This window comes from Lathamus discolor, chromosome 1 (assembly GCF_037157495.1).
Source record: "Lathamus discolor isolate bLatDis1 chromosome 1, bLatDis1.hap1, whole genome shotgun sequence".
Lineage (NCBI taxonomy): Eukaryota > Metazoa > Chordata > Aves > Psittaciformes > Psittacidae > Lathamus > Lathamus discolor.
Genome location: NC_088884.1, coordinates 35,163,213 through 35,189,552, shown reverse-complemented (window position 1 = coordinate 35,189,552; position 26,340 = coordinate 35,163,213). Strand labels below are relative to the sequence as shown.

The 26,340-nt window shown below is 38.1% G+C and overlaps 1 protein-coding gene across 5 annotated transcripts in view; it reads left to right on the top strand.

Annotated features, from left to right (window-relative positions):
* Nucleotides 1–26,340, top strand: part of SEMA3D (semaphorin 3D) — a 145,850-nt gene that overhangs the window by 53,880 nt on the left and 65,630 nt on the right. For all 5 annotated transcript variants that reach the window (XM_065667276.1, XM_065667292.1, XM_065667304.1 and 2 more), the window contains exons 3-5: nucleotides 9,460–9,620; nucleotides 22,648–22,710; nucleotides 24,418–24,537. In XM_065667276.1, the coding sequence (XP_065523348.1) occupies nucleotides 9,460–9,620; nucleotides 22,648–22,710; nucleotides 24,418–24,537 (344 nt within the window). The remainder of the gene's footprint in view (nucleotides 1–9,459; nucleotides 9,621–22,647; nucleotides 22,711–24,417; nucleotides 24,538–26,340) is intronic.

Genomic DNA, 26,340 nt, shown 5'->3' with positions numbered 1-26,340 from the left:
TTATTTTTTAATCAAATAAAATTACATCTGGAAAACTGGAAAAATCTTTGAAGTTTCCTGAAAATGGTCTTTTTCTACATTTAAACCACATTTTCTTAGAGAATGTCCATACTGTGCAGCTACCCCAAATAATGACTAAACAGTATTTCCCTATAGTATTGTATCTCTGTACTGCACTTCTGCAGCAATGTAGAGCAGGGCTACTAATTTTTCCCATGTGAACTCAACCAGCAGTCAGGATGGTAGAAATAGCTGAAGTATTAACGTCCCCACTGTCATTATAAAAGTTCTCGTTCCTCATTCAGAGCATGGGAAAGAAAGATTATCTGACTCATGTCAGAGAGGGAACCCTCCTGCGGGGACAGGAACAAGCAGTTACATGTGGGGAGAGCAAGCAGGAACCTCTTAAAGCAGGTTTGCTGCCAGCAGCGGAAATATCTGTCCCACTGGCAGGTAAATCTGCTCTCAGAGGTCCTGCCCTTTGCCTCCTTTCCTGTGCAGGCAATTCTCCTGCCACAGCCCCTGCAGCCCTGCCAAATGCTGCCTTTGCTCCCTGGGAAGTAGGTCATGCTGGTGAGCTGACTGTTGTTTCCCAGACCTGTTTCACCTCTTTTACTGTATCTGCTGTGCCCATCTGGGCCTGGCTTGGTTGAGTTGAGAAACCAGAAAAGCTTTTTGAAGCCAGTTATGAGAAACTTCCTTGCCCTCAGAGGGGCTGTGGGAAGGGTGTTCGAGGACCATCTGCACTTAAGAGATCTTACAGGCTCTCTCAGACATGGTTTCACACCAGCTGAGCCAACATAACAATTTGCAGCTTCTGGAAAGAGGACATATACCTCCCTGCTCCCTTTTCCCCAAGTACACATATGCAATTCTTTCCTCCCTCATCTGCTCCCAGATGCATGGGTCTGCCCTTTCTCTTGCACCAGCTCCAGCTCTAATCAGACCCTTTGGCAAGAACATATGCTGTTAGTAGTTAGGACTTTATCTTTGTATCTCATTTAGCTTTACATGCTGACCATATAGCTTGTGAGGACTCTGGTCCCATACTTGGAGTTGAAGAGAAGAATGGCCACCATGGCTTCTTGCTATACACTTGGGTGTAGATCCTCAGCTGATAAAATTATTGCAGGTCCCAGTGGTTAAACTGAGGGTCTGGCTCCAAGTTTTGATGCAAGAACAAATGGGATATGTGTCTGTGGAGCATGCAGAGGGAGGGAAAGGGTGGGATGTGCACCTTTTGAATATTTCCGTAAAAATCTGTGTTGGTCATGGAAACTGGTTATAACTGGTGTGTAGGATCTGATTACACTAGTATAGAAACTGCAGATAGTTTTCAATAATAGCAATGATAGGCAACATATCTGGATTTTTCTTGAAAATAGAGGCACTAATGAAGTAACTAAGAAAGTAAATCTGTTTGGTATTGACTCTACACTGTCAGCTCGCCTTCTTCAGGAATAGCTTATGCTCTCAGTATCTTTCCCAAGGCTGTTAGTGTCAATATTAATGTGTTTTTCAGGCCTATGCCATCTAACACTTATTACAACAGTTGTTCATGGCACTGAAGTTCAAGGTCTCTTATCTTTTAGCATGAAAGCTTTGTCTACTTTGTTATGAACGTTATGCTTATTAGGAAGCTGACAAATACGTTTGAACTTGGTGAGAAAAAACGTTAAAGTATTATTAAGGTATCTGACCATTTTAAAACTGATGTCTTTCATATATAACAGCTGTAGGCTCAGCGGAGCAAGTACTGGTGTCAGATGCACAATCTGAGTAAGTGGGTCTGAGTAAAGTGAGTGAGTCCCAGAGGAATCTGTCAGCACCTATCTGTAGTGTCAGAGCAGCTGCTGAACCAAATCCAAGTTTCTGTAGCCAATTATACCTCAGATTTATTTGAGAAAACTCCTTGCAGGTTTAAATCCCGGACTCTGAAATCCACACCAAAGTTCTCATTTGCTCCAAGTGTGAAAGAGTCCTTCTTACTTCCTAATGCTGGAATTTAATTGACAAAGCAAAAGCTGAGCAAGGATTTAAAAATGTGTGGTGTTATGTACAGCTGCTACCTGATAATGTGGGTGGAAGAAACAGCGCAACCTGCTGTTGTTTTATCTGGCCAGAGATATATAAGCTACAAGTTGTAGCAAAAAGCTCCTCTGTCTGTCCTCAGGATGCTGTGTGCATCTCCAGAGAATATCATGTTCTCAGAAGTTTCTCTTAAGCTGCAGTTAGTTGAAAACTGCAGGTACAGGTGCTTGAAAACACTCTAGCCGTTTTTGCATCATTCTGAGCAAAGTCAAGCCCAAAATGAAGGGTTGGTGCTATTTTGAAGGCAAGTGCAACATAATGACAGTAATTTGTTTTGAAAGGAGGGATAGCACTGCATATAATTTTATGAACCATACTTTGATGAAGAGCTGTGTGCTTTAAAGTGCCAAATATGATCACTATGTTACATTTTTAACACCTGCATGTACTTGCAAAGTGAACTGTCTCCACCCAAGTAGGAAACAAAGAGTCCACTGCTTTGGAGTGGAGTGTGTTTATTCATGCAAGCTAATGAAAGTCCTAGATCCCCAAGATGATTTTGATGCTAGACATCTACTAAGCGCAACCCATTGTCAGTGCATTTTGTTCATGTTGCCTTTTCCTCAGAATGTAAACAAATCTCCACACTTCATTCCTCACAGCTATGCTTTCATGAGATTCATACCTTTTGATTGCAGGTCATATGATTATACACCTAAAGGTAGCTGCAGGGTTGATGAGGTGAGATAGAGTAGTTGGAGCAATAAGACTGATTCACAATCAGTGAGTTTAACTCAGTTTTATCAAATAAGCCAGTCAAAGAGGATTTTGCTGATATTTTCAGCTGAAACCTATCAGCACTTTCTTGCTTTCTGTGTATTTGATTGGGTGGTAGATTGGGAGAGACAAAAGGCTGGGAAATGATTAACCAAGGCATGAATGAAATTACTTTATTTTGAGTTGCTCCAAGGCATATGAGAATTGAGATTCTAGCTAGAGAGAGTGAGTGTGGCATGGTTCATTTAAAGCTGCTGGTTTTGAGGGTCAGTAAATTAATAGGCTGTTTGTGACTATGGAGTTAGTAATGTGTGTTTTCAGAATAGTTTTAGGAATAGGTAAGTTTATAAGTCATCTCCCTCAGAACAGAGCAGAAGTTTTGTCAGCTGCTTGGAACTTGGGTCACTGAAAGATTTAAGGAAAATGTCTTATGCTCTTAGAGAGCAATATCCTCTCACTGTTGGAATACTTTGAAGGAAATTTGAAGTAAGGTTAAAGTGGAAGAAAATAGATTTCAGTTAAATGATTCAGATTATTTACCCATTACACTGGCTGATGACCTGTGAGAAATGGCGAAAAGATATGTTTGGTTGTGACAGTTGAAAAGGATGAAGTAGACATGATGAATGCATTGTTTGTATGTTCACCTTTCATTTAAAGAGGAGCTTTGGTACTACTGAAGTCTGTCAATGTGCCAGGCATTCTTAATGGACAGGTATGTATAATGAGATGCCAACGATTATCTATATATCACCAAAGTTCATATGCTTGCCAATCATTTTTATTGAATTACATTTGTCATGCATATGCTTTAAATATCCACAGTATCACTTGGAAGAAAAAGTGATTCAATTTTGCCTTGGAAACAACAGTGAGTTTGCTTACTTTGGCAATTTTGCAAGAAAGATAAACTACTTAGGAAAAGGGAACCTGTTCAAATCTGCACTCTTAGGTCTTCTTCAGAAAAACAGATGTTTCACTCGATACATTTTCAATTGTGCTGTCTAAAGTTAATTGTTTGGTTTGGCTCTGTGAAGTTTGTGAATTGGGCCTTTGCATTTTTTCAGTAATAACATGAGGTCACAAAGCAGCTCTTAATCATCTCAGCAGTAATAACACTTTACAGGTTATTTGTGCAGCTGTTTTCACTATTTGAATTTATTTGCAGCTAAAACACAACTAAAATACACTTCTATAAACATAAGCAAGAATTGTTTAGTTCATACTTTACCTGGGTGCATTTTTGGAGGTAAGCAACTACCTGTTTTGTTATACAGTATTACTGGTTTTGCACATTTAAAAAACATTGAGTCACACAAAGATAGGACTGTAGGCTGATTATAACCCCTGCTTAGAAATAAATTAAATAATCTGCAGTACCCTCAATTCCTATCTTGCGGAAGCACATCCTTTCACATGAGCATTACTTAGAAAATCAGACCTTACAGCATGAGGCTGGTTCTTCTTTTCTTTCTCCTTTTTTTCTTCTTAATGGGTGGAGTAGCTATATGAAGATAAGATGATCTGTCCCTTCTTGATGAACAGTGTAAAAATTCACAGTTCTGTGTCAAGAGAGCTATTGCTTAGTTACAATTGCCTGTAATGAAGGTCTGAGGAGCATCGTGCATAATTGAGCTGCTTTAATTATTTATGATTTTTTTGGGTTGTAAAATGCTGAAGTATTTGACTTCTATCAGAAAAGTATTTGCAAATAGAGACGTGGGAAATGTAAGTTTGCTGATTGCTGAGCAGGCAAATGTGAGAATGCCCTGAAATGCATGTGGAAGACGATTCCTGAATTTTGGAGTAATCTTTGGGAAAGTTCTCTTTTCAGTGTCAACTTCCTTGACTGTAATACCCTTCTGGAGAACAGTTACATCCTAAAAGAGGAACGTAACAGCTTAACTCCCAAACGGTGTATAAAGGTGGTTTTGGGGGCTACTCAGAAAAAGAACCAAGATTTTGATGCAATATTGTAAAAGCAAGGAATCATGTTTTCTCTGTTCCCAGTAATGCGTAGGCTTTTGGAAAGGCTCTGCTGTTCCATGAAGGTGGACTTGGCAATCCTGGGGTGACAGTTGGACTTAATCTTAAAGGTCTTTTTCCAATCTAGTAGATTCTATGATTCTATGAATATGACAGTTTTCTCCAGGCCAAATAAAATTCCTTGTATAACAATGAGAGCCATGTGACATGCAGAATAAATCACACACACACACAATCAATCATTGTCCATGGTGAGATGCAGCTAAACAAAATACAACTTGCTTCTTGCAGTATGTTACAGAGACTAGTAGTAGACTGGAGCTATTTTCTTTGCTTTTGTACAAATACATCTGAGATCAAGTGGATCTTTTAAACTGGGAATACTTTAGGAATCAAGTAAATTTCTGTGTTTTTGCTATATAGGCATTCCTTATCTCAAAAGTTTAGTTGAGGATTCACACAATAACCCATGTAAATTGTCACAGGTATTTTCCAGTACGTGAAAGGACTTGCTCCCATCCAGAGGAAAGCAATGTGGCGTCTGTTTTTTTACTGTATCTGAAAATTACAGTATTATGTGTATACAGCCTTTAAATTCAGAGTAATTCAAAGGTGTTATTAGATGTAGAAGTTTTGAAACAGGTTGAGAAGTTCCCTTTCTGCCACTTTCGGCATGGCCTATCATTACAAAAATATCAGTGACCAGCCACAAAGGCAATTCTGAGTCTCAACTGAGCGGTTCCAGGTTGCTGCATGCTTACAGTCACCACATATGTGACTTGAGGCTAAGAAGTCTAAATGTGCTGTATAAATGTAAAGACATATTATCAGAACAGAATGACAGTTTCTCATTTGAAGCATTTATGCCATGGCTCTGCTGCTGGAGGTTATTTGAGTAAGAAATGATCTTGTTGTGAGCCAAGTCCACTGAGATACTTTTCTAAATGAATAAATGTCACTATTCCAGCTTCCACCACTCAGCAGTGAAATATTAACCCAGAAAGGGAGTTTGTTGAATATTCATTTAGTTGCCAGACTGGAAAAAAAAAGTATTTAATTTTCAGTAAACCAGCAGATATGCACTATAAATTTAGCACTGAACATGTATTCATGAAAAACCATCCCTGTAACTAGCTTTGTTTCTGTGCATTGTGAGAATGCTCTTTCTAGATTAGCCTGGCTACAGAGATGCAGTAATTCAAATCAACAGCTTTCTCTAAGCTTGGAAACCATTGGGCAAATGTGCTTTTCATAGCAATTTTGTCCAGTATTATATCCGTGGTGATATTAAATATACATCACTGAAGGGCAATTTCAATCCATAAAATTGGACTCTTTTCTGGAATAAAAACATTTATTTGGCTGTAATTTAATCAATTATCTGTTAATATTTATTTGAAAATTTTTATTATGTCATGTTTCAGTTTTAATCTTACCAGTGGCTGTGTTCAGCGTCTTTTTTCCAAGCTGTTTTCAATAGTTAATAAATAACTGACCAAACCTGATTCTTCACCACTTTGCAGCTTATGTTGACATTTGCGTCAGTAAGGAATCGGTGTTCGATGCTGTCATTTCAATCTGGAACATTTTACAAGTGTTTTCTTTATGATGCAGTGAAACAGATGACTGTACAAGGCTCTAGGCAGGGCTCGTTCCCACTTGGCCACTTCAGTCATGAGACAGCCTTTTCCCTCCCTGTTGTAGCTGTCCTAGGTGGCTCTTTACTGAGAAATAAAAGAAGCGTTAAGCACCATATGACAAATGTCCATTTGGGATGGTCATTGCAGAGATCATTCCTTCTGAATAAGAAGGAAATGAGAAGTGGAGAGCAGACGCGGTCATCTCCTTTTAGGTATGTGGGGAATTAGGTCTACATATTTTTGGCAACCAACACACTTGCAAAGGTCCATGGACTGCATGACTCTAAGCAGTGAAAGTGCTTTAAAGCATTTGCACAAGCATATCATTTATCCTTACTTGGATCAAATTCATGTGGCTGGAGATGAGAAGGAATTTTCCCTCATATTCTGTGTCTTACTCATGTCCCACGGGTGAGCACTGTGATATGACTGGAAGCTTGTAATCAGAAGAGATTTCAAAGTAACAGGGTGATATGGATTGTTGAAATACAGTAGCTCATGAAATTCATGAATCTCTCGTGTTTATTGGTGTTAATGACGCGAATGAATGATTATTAGATATTGTGATCCTGTATTCCTCCTCTTCCCTCCGTTCTATGTACTAACCAGGATACAGAACTGTTAAACAGGGATTTAATATAGAGTGCAGAATTTATAAGGCATTTGTTATATACAGTAAATCAGATAATCTAGTAATCCAGCCAGCTCTTATGTCATGGGTGGAGAAGAGAAAGACGTTTGCTCAGAAATTATGTGCTCCAGCAATGCTCAGCTGTACTTTAGAAATCAGCTGAAAAGAATTTGAGTAGTCCCTGGGAGCTAAAACCTCTTGTGATCAGCACCAGAGAACCTTTTCCTAGTAAATAGCTCCATCATAACCATTAACAAGGATTTCCAGTCACAAAAAAAAAAAACAAAAACAAGGGAGGAGGTTTCTACAGAGAATGACATCTAATGAAGAAACATCTACATCACACACACAAAAATGAATAGTTTCACTAGAAGTGGCTGTCCTGTAAGAGAGAACCCAGTAAAGACAAGGGTCAGGAGGAGATCTTTATTTCTTTTTGGGTGATAGCAAACTAGTGGAGTGAGCAAAGATTCAGATGTTCTGTGTTCTGAGGGTATTTCTTTTTCCTTTTAAAATTTGTATTTATTACACTGGCTTGGCTGTTCTTCAGCCAGGCTGTTTATCAGCCAGCTCTAGTGTAAAAAGTAGTTTGAATGGGACTTTGGTTAGCATGGTACTATAATAACCTTAAGCTGTTCTGAAGTGATCTTGCTGTTAATTAATAAGCAGGTCTTTTAAAGTGTTACTACTTCAGGAAAAATCCCCTGATGTTCCCTTCTGGTGTAAGGTAATGTAGTGCTTAATGTTGGATTTGATTTTTTCAGTGTGGAGTAAGATTTAATTTCAAAGTACTGCCAAATAAATCTCACCTAGGGGAATAGAGGCTGCAATACAAGACAATTTGTTTTCAGACTGTACCATAACAATATTCAGCAGCGAGCCAGACAAAACCACACAAGCTTAAGTAGAACTGACTGAGCCAAAAAATAATTGTCATGCTTATATGCCAGGTAGATTAATAATGATAAAATATTTTTTTTCTCCCATGGTGCTGTTTGTTAGCCAGTGACAGGGCTTAATCTTTGCTTTGCCTGTCACATGCTTTGGGAGAGACCTTCAATAAAAAAGTTTTGGTTTGGTTTGGGGTTGTTTTTGTGGGTTGGGTTTTTTTTTTCCCCTTTTAATTTCATTCAGGAGTTTCTCTGCAAAATACTAGCCCTGGTTTTGATCATGATCAGGAAGTGTAAATAACTTGTACTGTAATTCTGGCTTCTCTAACAGCAAGGATACATTGTCCAGTGCCAGGAAGGTGGAAATAACCTTAATTTTATGTTCGGTTAAATACAGAATTTGAATTTCTGTCCAAAGATTTCTGAATAGTTTAGCTTGGAGAGTTTGCTTATGGAAGAGATGATTCATATGTTTAATTTCATTCTCCCCAAATTAATTACTACCCAACAAGACTAAACTCTCATTGTGCTTTTTTCTACGTGTTTGTGCCTTCGTCCTGAATTATGTCCACAGAGTATTCATTATGCAGAAAGTTATGAGCTTTTTACTTTACAGCTTTTTAGCATTTATACAAAAGAAGCATAGATTCTTTCATTAGTTTCACGAAGAAGCATGTTTTTCTTAATTACCTTTTGGAAGGGATTGGAAACCACTATTAAATCATAGGAAAACTTAAGTGTCAAATTTGTGCTTTTAATAGGGAAAAGTTCTGCAGAGAGGGCAAGGATGCAGGAACACCCATCCACAGCCACCTCTGTAAGGAAAGTAAAGACCTCAAGTTCTTAGAGGCGTTGCTACCGGATGCTCTGCTTAACCTGCCTCCCTCTTGCCTTCATTTCATTACTGTGCCCTAGGGATATACTGCTCAATGTCTGTTGATTCTTATCTCAATTGAAACTATAGTAATTGAAAATTCAATTGTAGCTAATCTCTATATTGCCACCAGAATTTAATACTAGATAATGGACAAATTAAACCTTGTACTGAACTTTCTGTACATCTTATGGTTGTAACCTTCTTCCAGTTCTTCTTTACTATGTATACTTACATGTATGTGTATTATTTATATATATACATTAATGTATATATGCTTATTTATTCATATACTTTATTAAGCATAGTAATTATATCTATAAATACTTATATATATTTGTTTCGAATTTCTGATCAATTTCTAATTCCTTTATGTCTTAGAGATAATTTATTAAGAAAATTTCATACAGAAAGATGTTTTCTGAAATTAAATATTACCCAATTTGGAAATAAAAACCCTTGAAGAAAATCAAGATTAACAGCAACTTTATTATGACCCTGGAAAGACACGCTCTAAGGCTGCAGTTATCTCACCGGCATACTCCATGCTGGTTGCATATATTTATAAAAGACACCAATGAGTCACATGTAAACATTTTGATTATAAAGATTTTCTTCTTTTTCCCACAGACTTGCTGCTTTCAAACAGCTGCATCCCATTCCTGGGCTCAGCTGAGGGGCTTGATTTTCGAACCCTGCTGCTAGACGAGGAGAGGGGCCGGCTGCTGATCGGGGCTAAAGACCACATCTTCCTGCTCAACTTGGTTGATTTAAACAAAAATGTAAAGAAGGTCAGTTTATTTTCCACAGAGTTCATCTCATAAGTTCAGTTTTGTTCTCTTTTCTCTCTTTTTCCTTCATTGTCAGATTCATTGTGCAGTGTTGTGTACCAGGATTTCATAATCTCACCTACCATAGTTATACAGATTATTTTAAATCAATTTCAGTTTTCATGTTATATGACCTTCTATGAGACTGATGCCCTGCAAAGGATAACATACCTGGATGATCCCTGCAGTGTGTGAAAGTAGCATCAAAATATCAGCAAATAGACAAAAATGTAGCTGAATTTTCTTAGTTTCTCTGTTCATGGTGACCCTCCTCAAATAAAAGCATTTGAAAGAAGGTAACTGAAGACAGCTCTTTGCTTGCTTCTTGGCATCACTGGGATTACTTTACAGTGATATTAAACAGAGCAATTTGGATGGTTTAAATTATAGTAAAAATGTTAGGGCAATTTTAATATTAACATTTGTATTAATACCAAGAATTACTAGTGATAGGAGAAGCTTCCACTGGGGTCTACTGTATTCCCTTGCCCATGCCCTGTGACAGCGTGTTAACTGCAGATAATAGGCTGGCAATTTAGCCTTCAGTATTTCTAGCAGACATGATGAACTGGAGCTTTTGTAAGCATAATTGACTGCTCTGTGTAAAAACCAGATGCTTGTACAGGAACACACATGAAAACTGCTTTCCTGTTTGTTCCAGATAGGCTACTTACTGAAGAAAATTTGAATTCTCAGCTGTGTTTGTGATATTTTCTTTAAGTAGCAGAAGGAGGTTTTAAATTACTGTGTTCTGCTGTCCGCTCTTAAGAGGTAACTGACCCTGGATTAATGCGACTGCAGCACAGGCTCTTAGCCAGTGTGACAACAGAATGTTTTGCCCCACATGTTTGAGCCAAACACTTGCTGTTCCTGTAAAAAAGGGATGAAGTACCAGGCTGAATATCTTATTTCTTATTTTGACTTCTGCAATGCTCTATATGCCACTTTCAGGAAATTTCTTCCCTGGGATGCTTTATCAGACATTTCTCTCGCATCTGCCATCTCAGCAGTTTGCTCAAAACCCAGCACTTCCTCAGTATGTTGCATTAATAACAGCATTATTCATATTGCAGATTTTCAGACTGCAGATTGATTTCTGGCATAGGCTTTCTGTAGGAAACAAATCATGTGTGTGTGTGTGTGTGTGTGTGTGTGTGAAAAGCAGATTTCTGTTTCTGTGGGATGCTGCTTATCTGCTGAGAGATGCTGAGTGCTGTCACCTCCTGTTACGTTCAGCAGGGCTTGATAGGTTTAGAGATTCCTGGAGGTGGTAACACCTTATGTGATCTGCCCCTCTGTCCAAGCTGGTAACATTTTCCTTTTAGCCAAACCACCACTGATCACTATGGACATTGTGCTTTCCAAGAAGAGCAGAACACAGACTGAGCCAGGAGAATTAGATACTGGCAATCAGACAGTGCCATTTAATATAGATATTGTGGAGCAAAAACTCACTTCACATTGAAAAGAAAGCTTGCATTTAGTAAGCTGATTGGAGAATGTATGCCGAGATACTTGTGGTAACCTGAAAGAAGGGAATAAAATCCATAACCAGTAGCATATCTGGACTAAAATGATTGTCTGCAGGTTCAAATACTTCTGCGTCTTAGTTTAACTATTCATGTCATCTTTAACTTTTCAGACAAAACACTGAGGAAAAAAGTCATTTAAATAGCTAAAACTAACTGAAAAACTCTGCAAAGCATCCTGGTGTGCTGATTTCCAAGATCTCTGTGAGCATGTAAACTTCTCCTCTTAGGTAAACGCCAGGTAGCATGAGATGATACCACACAAACATTTCTCTGTGCTGTGATGGTAGAAACTTGTCCATGGAGGGAAGAGATGAGATGAAGGAGGTTGCGTTATAAATCTCAGTCCCTGATGAGGTTTCAATGCTAAAGGATACTCTCCAGTAGCAGGGAAGTGTCAGAAAGTAGCGTTTGCCGGTGCTGTGTTTAGACTGACTGTGGTTTGTGTTGGCGCCAGGCCAGGCAGCTCGCTTCCAGGCTTTCCCGGTGCAAGGAAACCACACATGTTAGGACTACAAGGGTCTGAAGTGTGTCCTTTGTACTCTGGAGTAAGAGTCGTCTGGAAAAGAAATCTGTTCGTGCACAGCCGCTAAAATGAGAAGTAATTGATTAGAATGTTAAATTTCTACCTATAAGTGATGTTTTTAATGTCTTTGAGGAAGGAGGGTTAAAAGAGAGCAAGTTGAGGGTGTAAGAGAGTGGTAAGAGCTTTGAAATTAGAATACAGGATTCTGCTCAGTTTGGGGGTTTCTGAACATTAACTGTAGAATGCTCTATACTGATTCAGATTACTTTATAAAAAGTCTCACTTTCAGATATTTGCTATATTAGGAACCACAATACCTCAAAAAGCCAACCAGTTACTGTCAGAAAATCCTCATTTGTGAATGTAATTACTTGGCAAGATTATACTGGAATATATGTCTGATATATTATGTCTGATGATTATAAATTATGTCTGATGCTTTGAGACATTTCTGGAATAGTATTCAAAGAACATCCAAAGCATGGTATCCTGCTCCCTTCTCCAATGTATACATACATATAATTTCATAACTTCCTTTTTGCAACCTAATTATTTACCTAAATTAGTTAATTTAACTTACATATATTAAGTTATGGCTTTATTTCCTGGTATATTTTTCCTGATGAAATAAATCAGTAGTTCTCCTGGAGTTCCAATTTCTTAAATCATTGTATTTTTTTATTCAATTTCTTCTGTAATTGGTTGAAACTTTCGTTAGCTGGCAGGCTGAAAAAATCCATCCAATTTCCAGTGCTTGCAAACCTCGTTATAAAAGAACAGTAAGTAGCATAGTATAATAGGAAAATTGTCCAGAACAAAAGACAGATGCAGAAAGCTAAAATGGTTGCACCCTACAAATATCTAAAGCTTAGTGAAGAATAATCAACCCTCTGTAACAAGGATATAGTTTCTGTGGAGCTGTCCTGAGCAGAAGCCTTTAGCTCCTATTGCAGGAATGGGACTATCAAATGCCATAGTCTTTTCTTGAAAGATCCTTACATGTCTGACAAGTGTTGCAAGCTATTTGTAAACTGAAAGATTTGTGGTTCCTTCATATGAGCAAAATAAAGATATTCAGCAAAAGAAAGCAGGAAAGAGCAGCAACCTACATTTATCAGGGCATTGCAAATGTGGAAGACAAATCTGAAGACAGCTATGCCATAACCAGTAGAAGTGCAGTGTAAAACAAACATCTTGAATAGCATCAGAGGCTGAAAAACAGGAGAAGAAATTCTGTAGGAATCCTAAGCTCCGGGATACTGCTGGGAAGATTACTTTGATACATAGAATTTTCTTGTGAGTTTGCTTAAAGCCTTTGTTATTCTACTCCTTAAACTAAGTACAGAATCTTGTCAGCTGGGTAAACATTTAAGAAATAGCTGCAAAGAAATGGTGCACCTTTCTCTAAGTCCTGTGCTTGCTAACAGTGCACATGGGGTTATATGTCAGCACTATTATCACTGTGTAATCCACAGCGTGACCCACCCATCTCTGCAGGAATAGGAATGCTATCAAGGGCTGACAAGTTTTTGAAAACCTGCCAACCTGCAGGAGCTGTCAGTGCTAGAAGACACAGCTACATGTGGGCCAAATAGATAAACATGTCAGAGCCCCAACAGCAGCTTTGGGACAAGTTGTTTTCATCTGCGCCTCTATGTATTGGCGCAGGGTCACAAATTATCATCGCTTGGAGCATCCTTAGTTTGTAGTTGCTACTATTTTTTGGCATTTCCAGATACAGTTGCCTTGCAGCATCTTTGAATGGTCTCTTGTATTGATCTTTATCTGTATTTCACAGCAAAATCCACAGCAAAAAACACATGTATTATATCAGCTGGGTAAATGTTTTTGAAATAGCTGCAAAGAAATTTTGCACCTTTCTAACTTCAGTGCAATAGTCCAAGTGGGGTTATATGTCACCACTATTATCTCTGCAGGAAGGGGAACATATATACAAATACATATGCGTATTTATGTAGAACAGCAGCCTTGAGATAAAGGGGTTGAATTTTACCTTCATTGCTCTGGGAAACCTCCTGTCAGGCTGTTTAAGCATGGTCTCAATTAGGAATGAACCCAGTGGGAATTTAGCCCTGTACTAAAGGAAGCCTTTGGTTTTTGTCATCAAGGAATACATACGGAGTCTGAGCTACTTACTGCAGTGTTGAAACACAATAATACCAACCTTTGTATTCCCTAAACAAATATGTGCTGCTTATTCTTTAAGTCAAAGGACTTTCTGCCAGTCAGCAAAGCTGTAGACTTTCTGAAGATAAAACTTTCCTGACTTGTCAGAAGAAAAAGGCTCACCAGGAAATGTCACTGAAGGCCAAAGAGTCACACGGAAACCACAGGGGGCATGGTAACTGGGCAAGTCTATAATAAACCCAGTACAACTGGAGGAGGCTGGTCATGAGTCCAACTGGAATCACATTGGTTTATTCTCAGTCTCTTTGAGTAGAAGTTCTAAGAAACTCCTTGAAGTGAGGCTGAGGTTTGTCAGGGGCATAGGGGACTGTACATTCTGTGCATGGGGAATTATTTCCCAGGTGTAAATGCGTACTGATGGCCCTAGTTTTGAAACGAACTTTAATGGATGTTGCAGTTGTTATGACACTCATTTCCACTTATTACAGTATTCACCTGCCAGAATTATTAGAAATAGGTACCATCTTATCCATCATTTACAATAAAATTACTGATTTTACTAGGTATCCATACAGTTTAGTGTCCTGTCCGCAGGATGTTTAGCAGTGGGCACTCAGAGTGTAGGAAGCAGCTGTAATGGTGCTTCAGGTTAAGGACTTCTAGAGACAGAGGTGATAACTTTGTGCTTGCTAGCCCTATGAGGGCTCCTACCATTGAGCTATATAACTCTTGTTTTGAACCTCTGAAAACTTTTTGGAGTCCATAAAATTGTTTGACAGACTTAAATTTAGGCACCTGTGTAGACAAGGCGGAAGCTTTTCAACAGTGTTTACAGACACAAAACAACGAGCAGGGGCAAGACGTGAAGAAAGAGGAATGACTGCAGTCCTAGGTGGAAGAGTGTGTCTCTGTTATTTCCTGTTGTATTGTTGCTGTAAACTGTTTCCGTAAACATCCGCTGTCATTTTTGTATTTTACCTATATGTTCAGCTATAAAGAATTACCAGTATCCTGCTCTCTGAAAATATTTGCTCATATTTGGCTTTGACTTTTTCAAAGGTAGTATTTGTCTTCAGTCTGAAGTGATAAACATGTCAGAAGCAATGCCATTTACTCTAAAAATCCTGGTGTACAGTTTCCTTTCAGGAGAAATGGTAGTCAAGTCCACTGTGGTTTCATTGTGGAAAATGAAGTGTAAAAGCACTGGAGCCTTTCAAAATTTAATCCAGTGTAAATGAAATCAGCATCTGGTCCATTTTCTTTAAGCTTTCACATATGTTCATAACATACACATGAAAATGCGTTTTTCAGAGAACCCGTAAGTAGTGGAAGCATTTGACTACTACTTATTTTGTGTTGGAAAGTGGATCACAGTTGAAGAGGAGAACAGTGGCATGTGGAGATCTTGCTTTGTCCCATGCAATATAAAAAGTCCATTTGGTTCCAGTAAGTTTCACTCTTAACAGCCACCTACCAAATTTAAACTACTAAAAGTCTGTGGATCTGTCATTCAAATACACAACTGTTACTTCCCTCTGAATTGCAGTGCATTTTACTCAGTCTGACAGCACTGTGAAAATAAAGAATCCCATACACTGGCACTTCCTGCAGTGTTGTAAATCGCTCTGAAACTATCCTCCTATCCCCTCTTCCCTCTGCTCCCTATGCTATATCAAATTATGTCTTTCAGAGATCCAATTTATTGCTACTGTGAAATAAGTGTAGTTGGAAATTATGGTCAGTTCTTTCTCTGGATGTATGTTTCAGGTATGGGAATTAGTACATCAGGTGTTAGGAATACCTGTTGGAAGAAGGAGGTTCTGTGGCAGATATAAAAGGGACTTAAGAGTACATTCCTAGTTAGCTAAACCATGACAAAAGTGTTAAGAAAGCTAGGTGAAAAAATCTAGCTCTAAAGACAGTCTCGTTAGGCTTCAAATACAGGGAGAAATTCAGATAAGGATCTCAGATGTATTCAGTTCCTTTGCTGGTGACTCTAAAATACTGAATTCCAGCGTGCAGTAAGTACAGTGAGGGCCAGTTACAAGAATTGCTTTGGGTAACCTTCCTCTTAGGTTTTGTATATGAGAACAATCTGTCCAGTTCCCCATGCTGTGGACTTCCCACTACCACACACATGAATGCAACAGATGTGAGGTACTTAGAGAGAAACTGGTATGCATGCATGGTATGCTAAAATCAGCTAATTTTCAGAATTAAAATACTCATTGTTTTCAGCAAAATAATACTAAAAAAGCATTAAATTCTTTCCAGGGCTTGTTGGGAAATTCAGTGAATTTCTAGTGTTTGCAGTAATTTTCAGTGAAGTGACCTGGGGTCAGTATACAGAAGTGACAAATGTCCTAGTTCACAGGCAACAATCCACCAACACCCACTCTTATGGTACTGGGGTGTGACTTTTGTGATAGTCTTACGCAACAGCGTAACTGTCTTACTGGATCACTGTCGTATCTTTTCTCAGTGCTCCTTGATCCGTCTGGTTTTCTTTGCTCTTCATTTTTCAGCTGTGAATTACTAAGTTGTTCAGTTTGAAAAAAAAGAAGTTGCATTATTGTCATTTTACTGGTGGGGAAAATTGAGGCCTGACTGTCACATATAGTAGAGCAATAGCAAAACTGGGATTAGGCTGTCTCCTGGTTTACTTTAGTGTTTTTGGATCATTTTGCCCTCTTTCCTGTACCCATTTTATGGTCACAATTCAGCTAAGTCATAAATCCTTTTTTATTTTTCCACACAGGGGAGTAGTTTCTCATGGAGGACAGATTCCCAGGGGAGTATATTGCATATGCCAGTGTGACAATGGGTTTACAGCTCTCTCTGGCTTTGTTCTTTGGAAGCTGGAGTTAGGACTGTCATATGGGGAATTCACTCATACCAATAAGCTTAAGCTTCTGAATTATGGTCTACATGAGTCACAAAGCCTTAACAAGACATTTTGATGCTTAGGAAGCCGTAATTTTATTGCATGCCTTCCCTCAAGCAGCAATATAACAAATAACAAATAACTGGTTCATAGAATAAAACAAGGAATGAAAGCAGCCTTTCTCTTGCTGTATCAAGCAGCTGGTTTATGTCAGTGTATTTTCCCTAAGTGCTTCTAGCACCTCTTCTTCCTTCAAAGTAAGAAGGAAGCAATTCCTTTCTTCACAGGACTCAAAATCAGAGAGTGAGTGTTACGAGGCATGCTGATCAGCTGATATTCTTCATTCCAGATAGGGACACATCCTGCTGGTGCTACATGTTCCACTAAAGAAACACTGTGGAATTTCTCGCACCAGAGACTGTACTGATAGAGAAGTGCTGAAGCACGTGTGCAGCACCAAGCATGTGAGAGACTCCAGTGAAGCCCCAAGGGCTGCTGGAAGCTGTCGACCTCAATGAGACACTCAAGTGCTTGCTGCTGGCATGAGTGTGACTCTCCTGGGGACAAGAAATTGGAAGGTGTCACATTGGTCAATTGGTCTCGCTGACTGCTATCACCAGCAACTACCTCATGTAGCAGTTATTCCATTTGTAACCTGGTCCAAATTTGTAGCAAGGGGCCTTGTGGGAGACCACACAACTTCTTTAGCTATGCTGCTGCTATACACCAGAACTTTGTTACTCTGATGCTTCATATTTATTGTTGAAAACTACAATCTATTTATGACCAGTTTATACCCATTTCCTCTGACTGTTTATAATTCTGATTTGATTTTTTTTTTGATTCTTTGATTCTTCCTGCTTAATATTACCAGTCTTCATTTGTATTACTGATGCTTCCCACCTTTGTGTCACCTGCATGTGTTGTTGCAGAGTGCTGGGGTTTTGCCAAGGCTCCTGAAGGTTATATGAAATAGGATGAGCTCTGACTATTTCTTGAGGACCTTCATTAGCAACTTCTTGTTGCAAGTTCTTATCAAACCATTTTTTCTTGTAATAATGCTTATTTTTGCCAGCTATGAAAATCAATTTCTGTATGGCAACTTGATAAATACTTAACAGGAGCCCTGATGGAGAGAAGCTTTACCACGTTTATGTAGTATGCAGTTCAGCTATGTTACTAAAGAAAAATACAATATTGGTGTGGAATAACAGCTTTTTAGCAAGTCACACTGTCTTTTGTACCATATTGCATTTTCATGGGAAACTTGTTGTTCATTCCCTAACTAAAAAATTATTTTAAATCTTTGCAAACAGATCAATAGGCCTGAGATTCGCTTAGATATCTAGTGTTCCTCCTCTTTTGTAGTCTGACAATATTTTCCACTTCTTTGGTGAAGTCCTGCATCATCTCAGATTTAGTAACTTCATTAGTAATGAATTCTTGGGAAAGCTGTACTTTCATAAATATTTTCTTTGGAATCAGAGTTCAGTTTTATTCTCGAGGCATCACTTCTAAGGATTCATAGTTTTAAATGTTAGCCTAGAAACACAGTTGGATAGAAAAGGATAGATACAGAAAGATGAGTAAAATACTCACTTGTAACAGGTATTGTTAGGGTATTTAGGCTGAGAAAGTTGGAGCTGTTCAGCCTGGAGAAGAGAAGGCTTCATGGAGAGCTCATAGCAGCCTTCCAGTATCTGAAGGGGGCCTATAAGGATGCTGGGGAGGGACTCTTCGTCAGGGACTGTAGTGATAGGACAAGGGGTAACGGGTTAAAACTTGAACAGGGGAAGTTTAGATTGGATATAAGGAGGAAGTTCTTTACTGTGAGTGTGGTGAGGCACTAGAATGGGCTGCCCAGGGAGGTTGTGAATGCTCCATCCCCGGCAGTGTTCAAGACCAGGCTGGACAGAGCATTGGGTGGGATGGTTTAGTGTGAGGTGTCCCTGCCCATGGCAGGGGGTTTGGAACTAGATGACCTTAAGGTCCTTTCCAACCCTAACTATTCTATGATTCTATGGTTCTATGATTGTGAATTCATGACAGATGGCAGCTGAAATGAAACTCTTATAAGTGAGTCCAGCTATTATTTATACATATTTATACATACATATTTTATTTATACATATTTATACATACATATACTGTATATACATACATATATGTATATACTATATGTATATACATATAGTATCCATGTATCAATTTATGTGTGTAAATAATATTATTTTTAAAAAATGTTTCATTTTCTCTTTCTTTCCATATTTGAAGAAAAAAAAAATGTTACTTTTAGAAATTACTCTGCTCCTGATCTGAAAAGGACCTTTGTGGTTCTAAATGTTTTGTTTTAATCAGAAATCAATTTCCAGCTACCCTTTAAAGTGATACCTTATCTGTCCTACCCTTATGTACTACTTAATATTGTACTCTGGGGAGGTTTTCATTCACCCTGCTAACAGAGAACTTATTAACTTGCCTTTATTAGGAGGTTTTAATTTCTTTCCTGCTGCTAAATTTAAGAAAATATTTGTAGACTGATTCAAAACTAATGGTAAGATTGTTTGTTGGTTTTTTTTTGGTTTTTTGTTTTTTTTAATTGGGCTATGAAGATAAAATTATGACAGTTGCTGACCTTTGGAATTTTGATACGGATATTTTTCAAGGAAAATAAACTAAAGATTAAGAGAAGAAAATAATCTTATTTAAGTACATAATTTATGTATTTCAGTTGGTTGCATACTTGCCTTAAATTCAGTGACTCTACCTCCTATTCGAAGATTTCTCCAGATGTTTCAAATAGAGATGCAACCATTAAATACATATATAATTTGTGCTGTTTGTGACATGGAATTATTGTAGTTTTACATGTCAGTGGTCTAGTTATGATGATTATGTATTGGTTTTGAGTTTTGTTTGCTTGTTTGCTTTGAGGTTTTACTTCTTGAGGAGCTCAGGAAAAAGACTGCTAAACAGGATGGTACCATTGTGAATTCAGCACGTAAACTGAAAAAAAAAGCCCAAACAACAAAAACCCTGACCAATTTGAAAGCATCAAACAATTTACCATCTCAAAGATTTTAGTTATGCAAGAAACTATGAGAGCATCTAGTCTTGCTTTTTGCATGCTGTGAGACTAACTCATCTGAGTACAATTTAATACTAAGACTTTATTTCACCCCCTCAAAAAGGTCAATACAGACGTATGTAAATAAACTTATGCATGTGAAAGCTCAGTGAGACTACTTTAAATGTGTAAAGTTACTTGTGTGACAATGTTTGAGGGAACCCAACCTGTGACACTGTTACCCAGCATGCGATGTAATAAAACATCAACTTTATGCTTCCTTGCTTAGCATATTGGCTCATTATTTATTATGCAATTTTCTTGACTGTTATAATTTGGAACTGGCAGTTTCTTGGAACTTCCTATTTCTTATATGGAAGGCAAATAAATATCACTTTAACTCCCCCACATATACTTGCAAATTAGTTTTGAAGTTGGACCACTTAGCTTCATTTTTCATTGTCCAGTGTGGCCTCGTATAATGCTGAACCGTGAGGATGTTGAGTAATCAGAAAGTAAAACAACTTACATTTTTCTAAATAATTTACTGTGAGCAATTGTCATAGAAAAGGGAGTGTGTATAGCAGCCTTGTTTGTCAAACTCTGTTTCCCATGAAGGAATCTGTAGAACAACTGAGGGTAAAGTTGAGTCCATCAATATGGTATGCTTCAAGCACATCTCTTCAAATGCAACTGAGCCTCCCAAAGCAAAGGTCCTGTTCTGTGTAGCTGGCAAGGAGAGCTGGGCATTTTCAAAAGCCTGCAGAGGGATATCTTGTCTACCTAATTGCATACCTAAACTTCGGCCAGAAATCTCAAAAAGCCCTCAAAGATCTCTAGGCTTCTCTGTTACTGATACAGGAATCTTGAGAAGAATTGGGCATAAAGTTTATGTACAAAGCGACTGAAGATCAGATCTCCTGGCCAAATGTACTTGGAGATACATTTTCCCAGCTGTTTCTTTTCACCATATTTTTTTCACCAGACTCAGCTCCTCCTTAACCCAGTGGTACTTGCATCAGACTACAAGTGTCAGTACTAAAAGTGAGACTCATCCCAGTTTGCCCAGGTAAAACCCAGATTAATTCCCTGATGCTACCTTCAGCTCTTTGTGATGCAGTGCTCCCAATGCTTTCCTCCGTTCTTTCTGGCATTGTGCACTGTGTAATCCAGACACACTGGCACAGCTGATTTAAAATTGTGTTTTTGTACCTGGGTGCTGTCCTGACATCATTGTGAGAAAATGCTCTGGGAAAGTAAATTTATGCTCTGGTGCTGAGATGTTGTTCTATTGCCTTATCTCTGACTTTAAGTAAATATTTCTATAACGGGTTAAGGTTTAAGTAACTTAAAATACATTATCTGTAATAAGAGCTCCTAATCAGAAAGGTAACTGTAAATTCACTTGAGAGGAAATTAATTTCCTTGCAGAAAGCAAGTACGTCCATTTTCACTGGGAAGAGAAGTGGAAGAATTAGTGAAATAAAAAGATGCTTCCAGATTGAGAGAGGAATGCTGACTGTAGATTTTAGACAGTGATAAAACTATTTGACATAGGGCATTCTTTTGCTTTTCTTACGAGTATGGGACTGAGCCTGTAAAGGTGGCAAGCCACAATCTACAAAGTGCTAATAGCTGGGTGAGAGAAAGGGAATATTGCAGCAGTTAACTCCTCTTGCACGTGGTTGAGTTGTACATTCTTCCTTAATCATGATTTTTTCTAGTATATTAAAAATTCTTTATTCCCGTATGTTTCACTATTTAATATTATCTGTGATTCTATGAAGTGTGATTTGAGACTCAACTACTCGTAATAATCTGTGGCTACTAGTAATCTGCATTCTAGTTCCTGGAAGTTGAGGCAGTAATCAGTATTTGCTCAAAAGTTTGTGTAATTTGTTGTTGTTGTTAGTCATGAGAAATGGCTATAGCTTTGCCTTGACAAAATAAGAAGGAAAAAAGATCCATTTTTAGCGTGGTGATTCTAGAAGACTTTAGCTTCTATTTTGAATTTAATAGAATAAACATATACTCAATGATATCCAATTCTGACTGTTTAATTCAAATCAATGAGCCAGAACCGGAGCTGTTCTTCATTGATATTTCCTCACTAACATCACTGGAGTTCCAGTAACTGATAGTAATTTGTCATCTGGCTCTACACGAAAACCTAGTTTGTAGGATTTTGCAGTGTAGATGAAAGGAGAAAGAGAAGTAGTAATAATATATGCTACCAGTTTTCTAAAGTACATGATCCTCTTCTAAACTTGTATAATTTTCTTAGTAAACTCAATTAGTGTTAATAGGTGACATTTTTAAATCATGCGTTATTGATTTCAGTCAAATGTACTTTTTGTTCTACAAGTTTCCTGTAAACTAGTTTTCTGAACAAAACTTTTCATTTGAAAATTGGCAGTAACAGCTAAGTATTTTTTTACAACAGCTTTGCCAAGTTTACTGGACCAGATTAATCACAAATGTAATTTCCCTTGTTTTACTGTCAGTTTAGTTTCAAGATGATTTGGCTCATCATATCTTTGAGAAAAACACACAGTTCATGATGATGACAAGGTGTGCTAGCCAAATCGACTAAATTATTTTAAAAAGTTAATATAGCCAATGAAGAAATGTACAAACAGGGGGTTTGATTTAAAGCCTCTTCACTTTTTTGTAATGGAACCCTGTATTTGAAGTCATAATCATTTTGAAACATGAAAATTCCTTCAACATGCATAAATCTGATTTTTTCTATTCATTCAAAGAAATAGTTACACTACATTCATAGGACAATTTATAATATTCATAATCTTTGGCTTATTTTAACTGTCTTACAGATTTACTGGCCTGCAGCAAAAGAAAAGGTAGAATTATGCAAATTAGCTGGGAAAGATGCCCATGTAAGTATTATTGCTGAGAGTATTGTATATCTGTATATTTGTGTCTAGGTGAACAAAATGTGTTAGTAAGCTGTTTTCCTTTTTTTCCCTTTTTTTTTTTTCCTGAACTAATGGGCTATGTGTTTTAATTAAGTTAAAAAATAGTTACAGTTCTATTTTTTTCTATAAATATCAATGCTTCAAGAAAAAAAAAGTTCAGTATTGAAGCAACAATTGTGTTAAGCCATCCTCATATGTAATAAGTGCAGCTGAGAGATCACGGACTTTCCTCTGAAATATATCACAGGAGATGCTCCCCTGAAATCCTTTCTTTCCCATCAAACTGCTTTTTTCTTGTGAATATCCTGAATGTAACTTCATTATAATTAATTAATAAAACAGGGTAGCAGAGCAGAGTACACATTAACTTAATTTGCAGACAGCTGCAGCTAAGGTTAAGCCAAAATCTCAGCCTCATTACCTTTTCCCTGGAACCACAGATCATTAGTAAGTAAGAAGTGTATTTAAGGTGTATTCATATATAGAATAAAACTTTCATGTCTCTTTTACATACCGCAGAACACATCATGTATCCTGAGACCACTATAAATGTAAACATTTCTTGGCTGTATAACAAAATTTCTTCCTTTTCTCTCCACAAATCTTCTTGGATCTATCCAGCATGTCTGTTACCAAGGTGGACTCCAGCTCAAAACACTCTCTCAGCTCCCTGCCTGAGGAATTTCAGCTTTTTATCCTAACTTATTGCTACCCTTATCTTTACAGCAGACAAAACCTAAACAACACCTCTGCTGAGCACTGGGGAAATTCTGGTACTGGTGTGTATGGAGGATTTGTGCTGATCTATTTTTATGCTAAGACAAAAGGAGAGGAACCAGAGAGAGGAATGTTTGTTTTGGACATAGATAATAAATATATCCTTTTTGCTTCCTACACTGTCGTTGCAGCTTCCCTCACACTTAGGTGTAGGGTGGTAGCTTCAACATATGAACAGCTCTCATGTATTCCCTCCAAAGTACATTTTTTATATGTTTATGCTTTTGTTTGATTATGGGGAAGGCTGTAGGAAGCTAGCCCACGTAGCACAAGCATGCAGCAGCCCCTTGGGCTACTTGCCATCAAGGACCAAAACCAGTTAGAGCCAAGACTGACCAGAGCATCCTGTAGGACTCAGAAATGCCTAAATAAAAGTGACCAGTAGGATGTGGTTGGTGCAAAGTTCACTTGAACACAAAATATACTCTTGGAAGTATTCTGAAGCCCTTCAGTTCACCACAATGATTTCTATCATGTAATCTCTAGTGTTAAAGCTTGTGCAGAACCCTGAATTGGGAGCAAAGGCAGGAGGATTGGTAGCCAGACTAATGCAATGTCTCTCCAACCTCTGCTTAGTTGTTGACAGGGGTTGTTTGCTACAACACAGGCTGAGCAGATATCATTCACACTGTGCTGTAACCACATAGCTTCACATTACATATAATGTAAGCATTATAGCAGAATTAGGCTTGCAAGCCTGATTGATGAACTGCCTAGTAGATAGCCACTGCAAAATTGTACCCGTCACAACTTTGAACTATTTAGTAAACAGCCTCTGCTACAGTAGTTTGGAGTTTAAATACAGTGATACTATGGCAATAACCTAGTACCATGTATAAAGTGAAAAAGAAGAAACATGAAAATTAACCTTTCTCTTTCTTTTCCCAATAGACAGAATGTGCCAATTTCATCAGGGTTCTTCAGCCCTACAACCGAACCCACATTTACGTCTGTGGCACAGGAGCATTTCACCCTCTTTGTGGATACATTGAACTTGGAACTCACAAAGAGGTAATTTAATTTCCTCACTACTCTGACATGTCAAGGAATAACCCTTGTCTTGTTTAGCATTCATCATAGATTGGAAAATACTATGTGAGTGTGTAAAAAATGAACTGACAGCAGCTTGCATAAATAACAGTTTAAATTGTGGATTTTTCAGCTCAGACGGGAACTCTTGTTCTCACATTTGATATGTGCATATCTCTTTTGAACACAGCACTTTCCTCAGTAAAGCTTAATACACAGAATTCTTCTGAATGACACTTTCCTATGATTAATTAAGTGAAAAGAACATTTAACCCAGATGTCTTTCTTCCTAGTAAGTCATTTCCACACATACTTTCTGCTTACATACATACACACATGTTCAAGATGAGACTTGTAGTTCTATCTTTAAATGTCCATATACCCTTGGTCCACAGAGATGGTTTCCTATTCCTTGTGCATAAGAGTAATATGCAGTTTGTAAATAGCCTCTGAGCCTGAGTCCAGGGATGACATCTCAGAACTTGATGTTTTGCAGCCCTGTTGCTAAGTAGATGTTGGGTATCCTCCATCACTAGTAGCATATTCCTGAACTGGCGTTGCTGGTGACAAAGAAATCTCTATCCTAAGTGGCAAATGTTTGAGACCTAACCCCCACAACAGAAGAATTTTGGTGTTGTGTCAAGCAGCCACTTAGTACACAAGTCTCTTTTTAACTCCTATATGTATAACACCTTGGCTATATTTAGAACACTGCCTCTGTTCTCAGACAGTGTTGAGATGTGACCTGTCTGGCTCCTTGCCTGTGTTGCAAGCTTCCTCTTTTCTTTGGGTCTTGGTGAAATGGTATCATATAAGAAGTGAGGTCTAATGTTATGTTATTAAATGTGATAACCTGAAATTTGTACATATTTGAGTTATTCTGACATACAGAATCAAGGGCTCACAAAAAAAGAAAAAAAGGGGGGGGGGGAAGTTATTCATGCTTGCTTAGGCTGAGACCCATCATTATATTCTACACAATTGACTAGCCCAGGACGGTTTCTTATGTTACAGAAAACTGAAGTTGCCTTAAATCTGCATGGTGGTGTTCTTTCCCTGATAAACCATTAATGCTCCTGGTATTGTTTGGTATATGCTGTATAATTGGGCTTGCAATTAAATAATTTTGTAAGCTTCTTTGCTTCACTTCTTTAAATATTCCAGTTGAAGCAACTGAAATTTTAGATCCCTTGTATCATGCTGATTCCTTAGCCTGAATGATCAAATACACAGCTGAATTGAAAAGAACAGCTCTCAGCAAGAGTATAAGCAAGGCTCTGGTTTACCTCTGGGTCATTACAAGATGCCTTATTCACTCTACCATCGAACCTTTAACTACTTAATTTGTGAAGGCTGTTTTCATCAAACGTTATGAAATTATAGAATTGGTCTGATTGTTCAGTCCGGCAGCCAGTCTAGACAAGGGGTCTGCTTCAATTAGACGTGACAAATTACCTTATGAGGGGAAATGGAAGAAGAATTCCGGTATTGTATTTCCTAATCCCCTCACTGTCTTCCAGTCCAGCCTCTCCTGCATTCCTCCTGGTTGCTCAGCTGCAGTGGTGGGTTGGACAGTGTTCAGTGCTCCTTATGCCTCTTCCCATGAAGCGTCTCTTCTACAGCCTTCTACTGAATTAACAGCTTTGAATTGGGGGTTGGAACTTGATGATCTTAAGGTCCTTTCTAACCAACCCTAACTGTTCTATGGTTCTATGATTCTATGAATGGCATATTTTCCCTTTCGTCCTTGGACCCTAAACACGCTACAGCCAATGTCCTTGCACT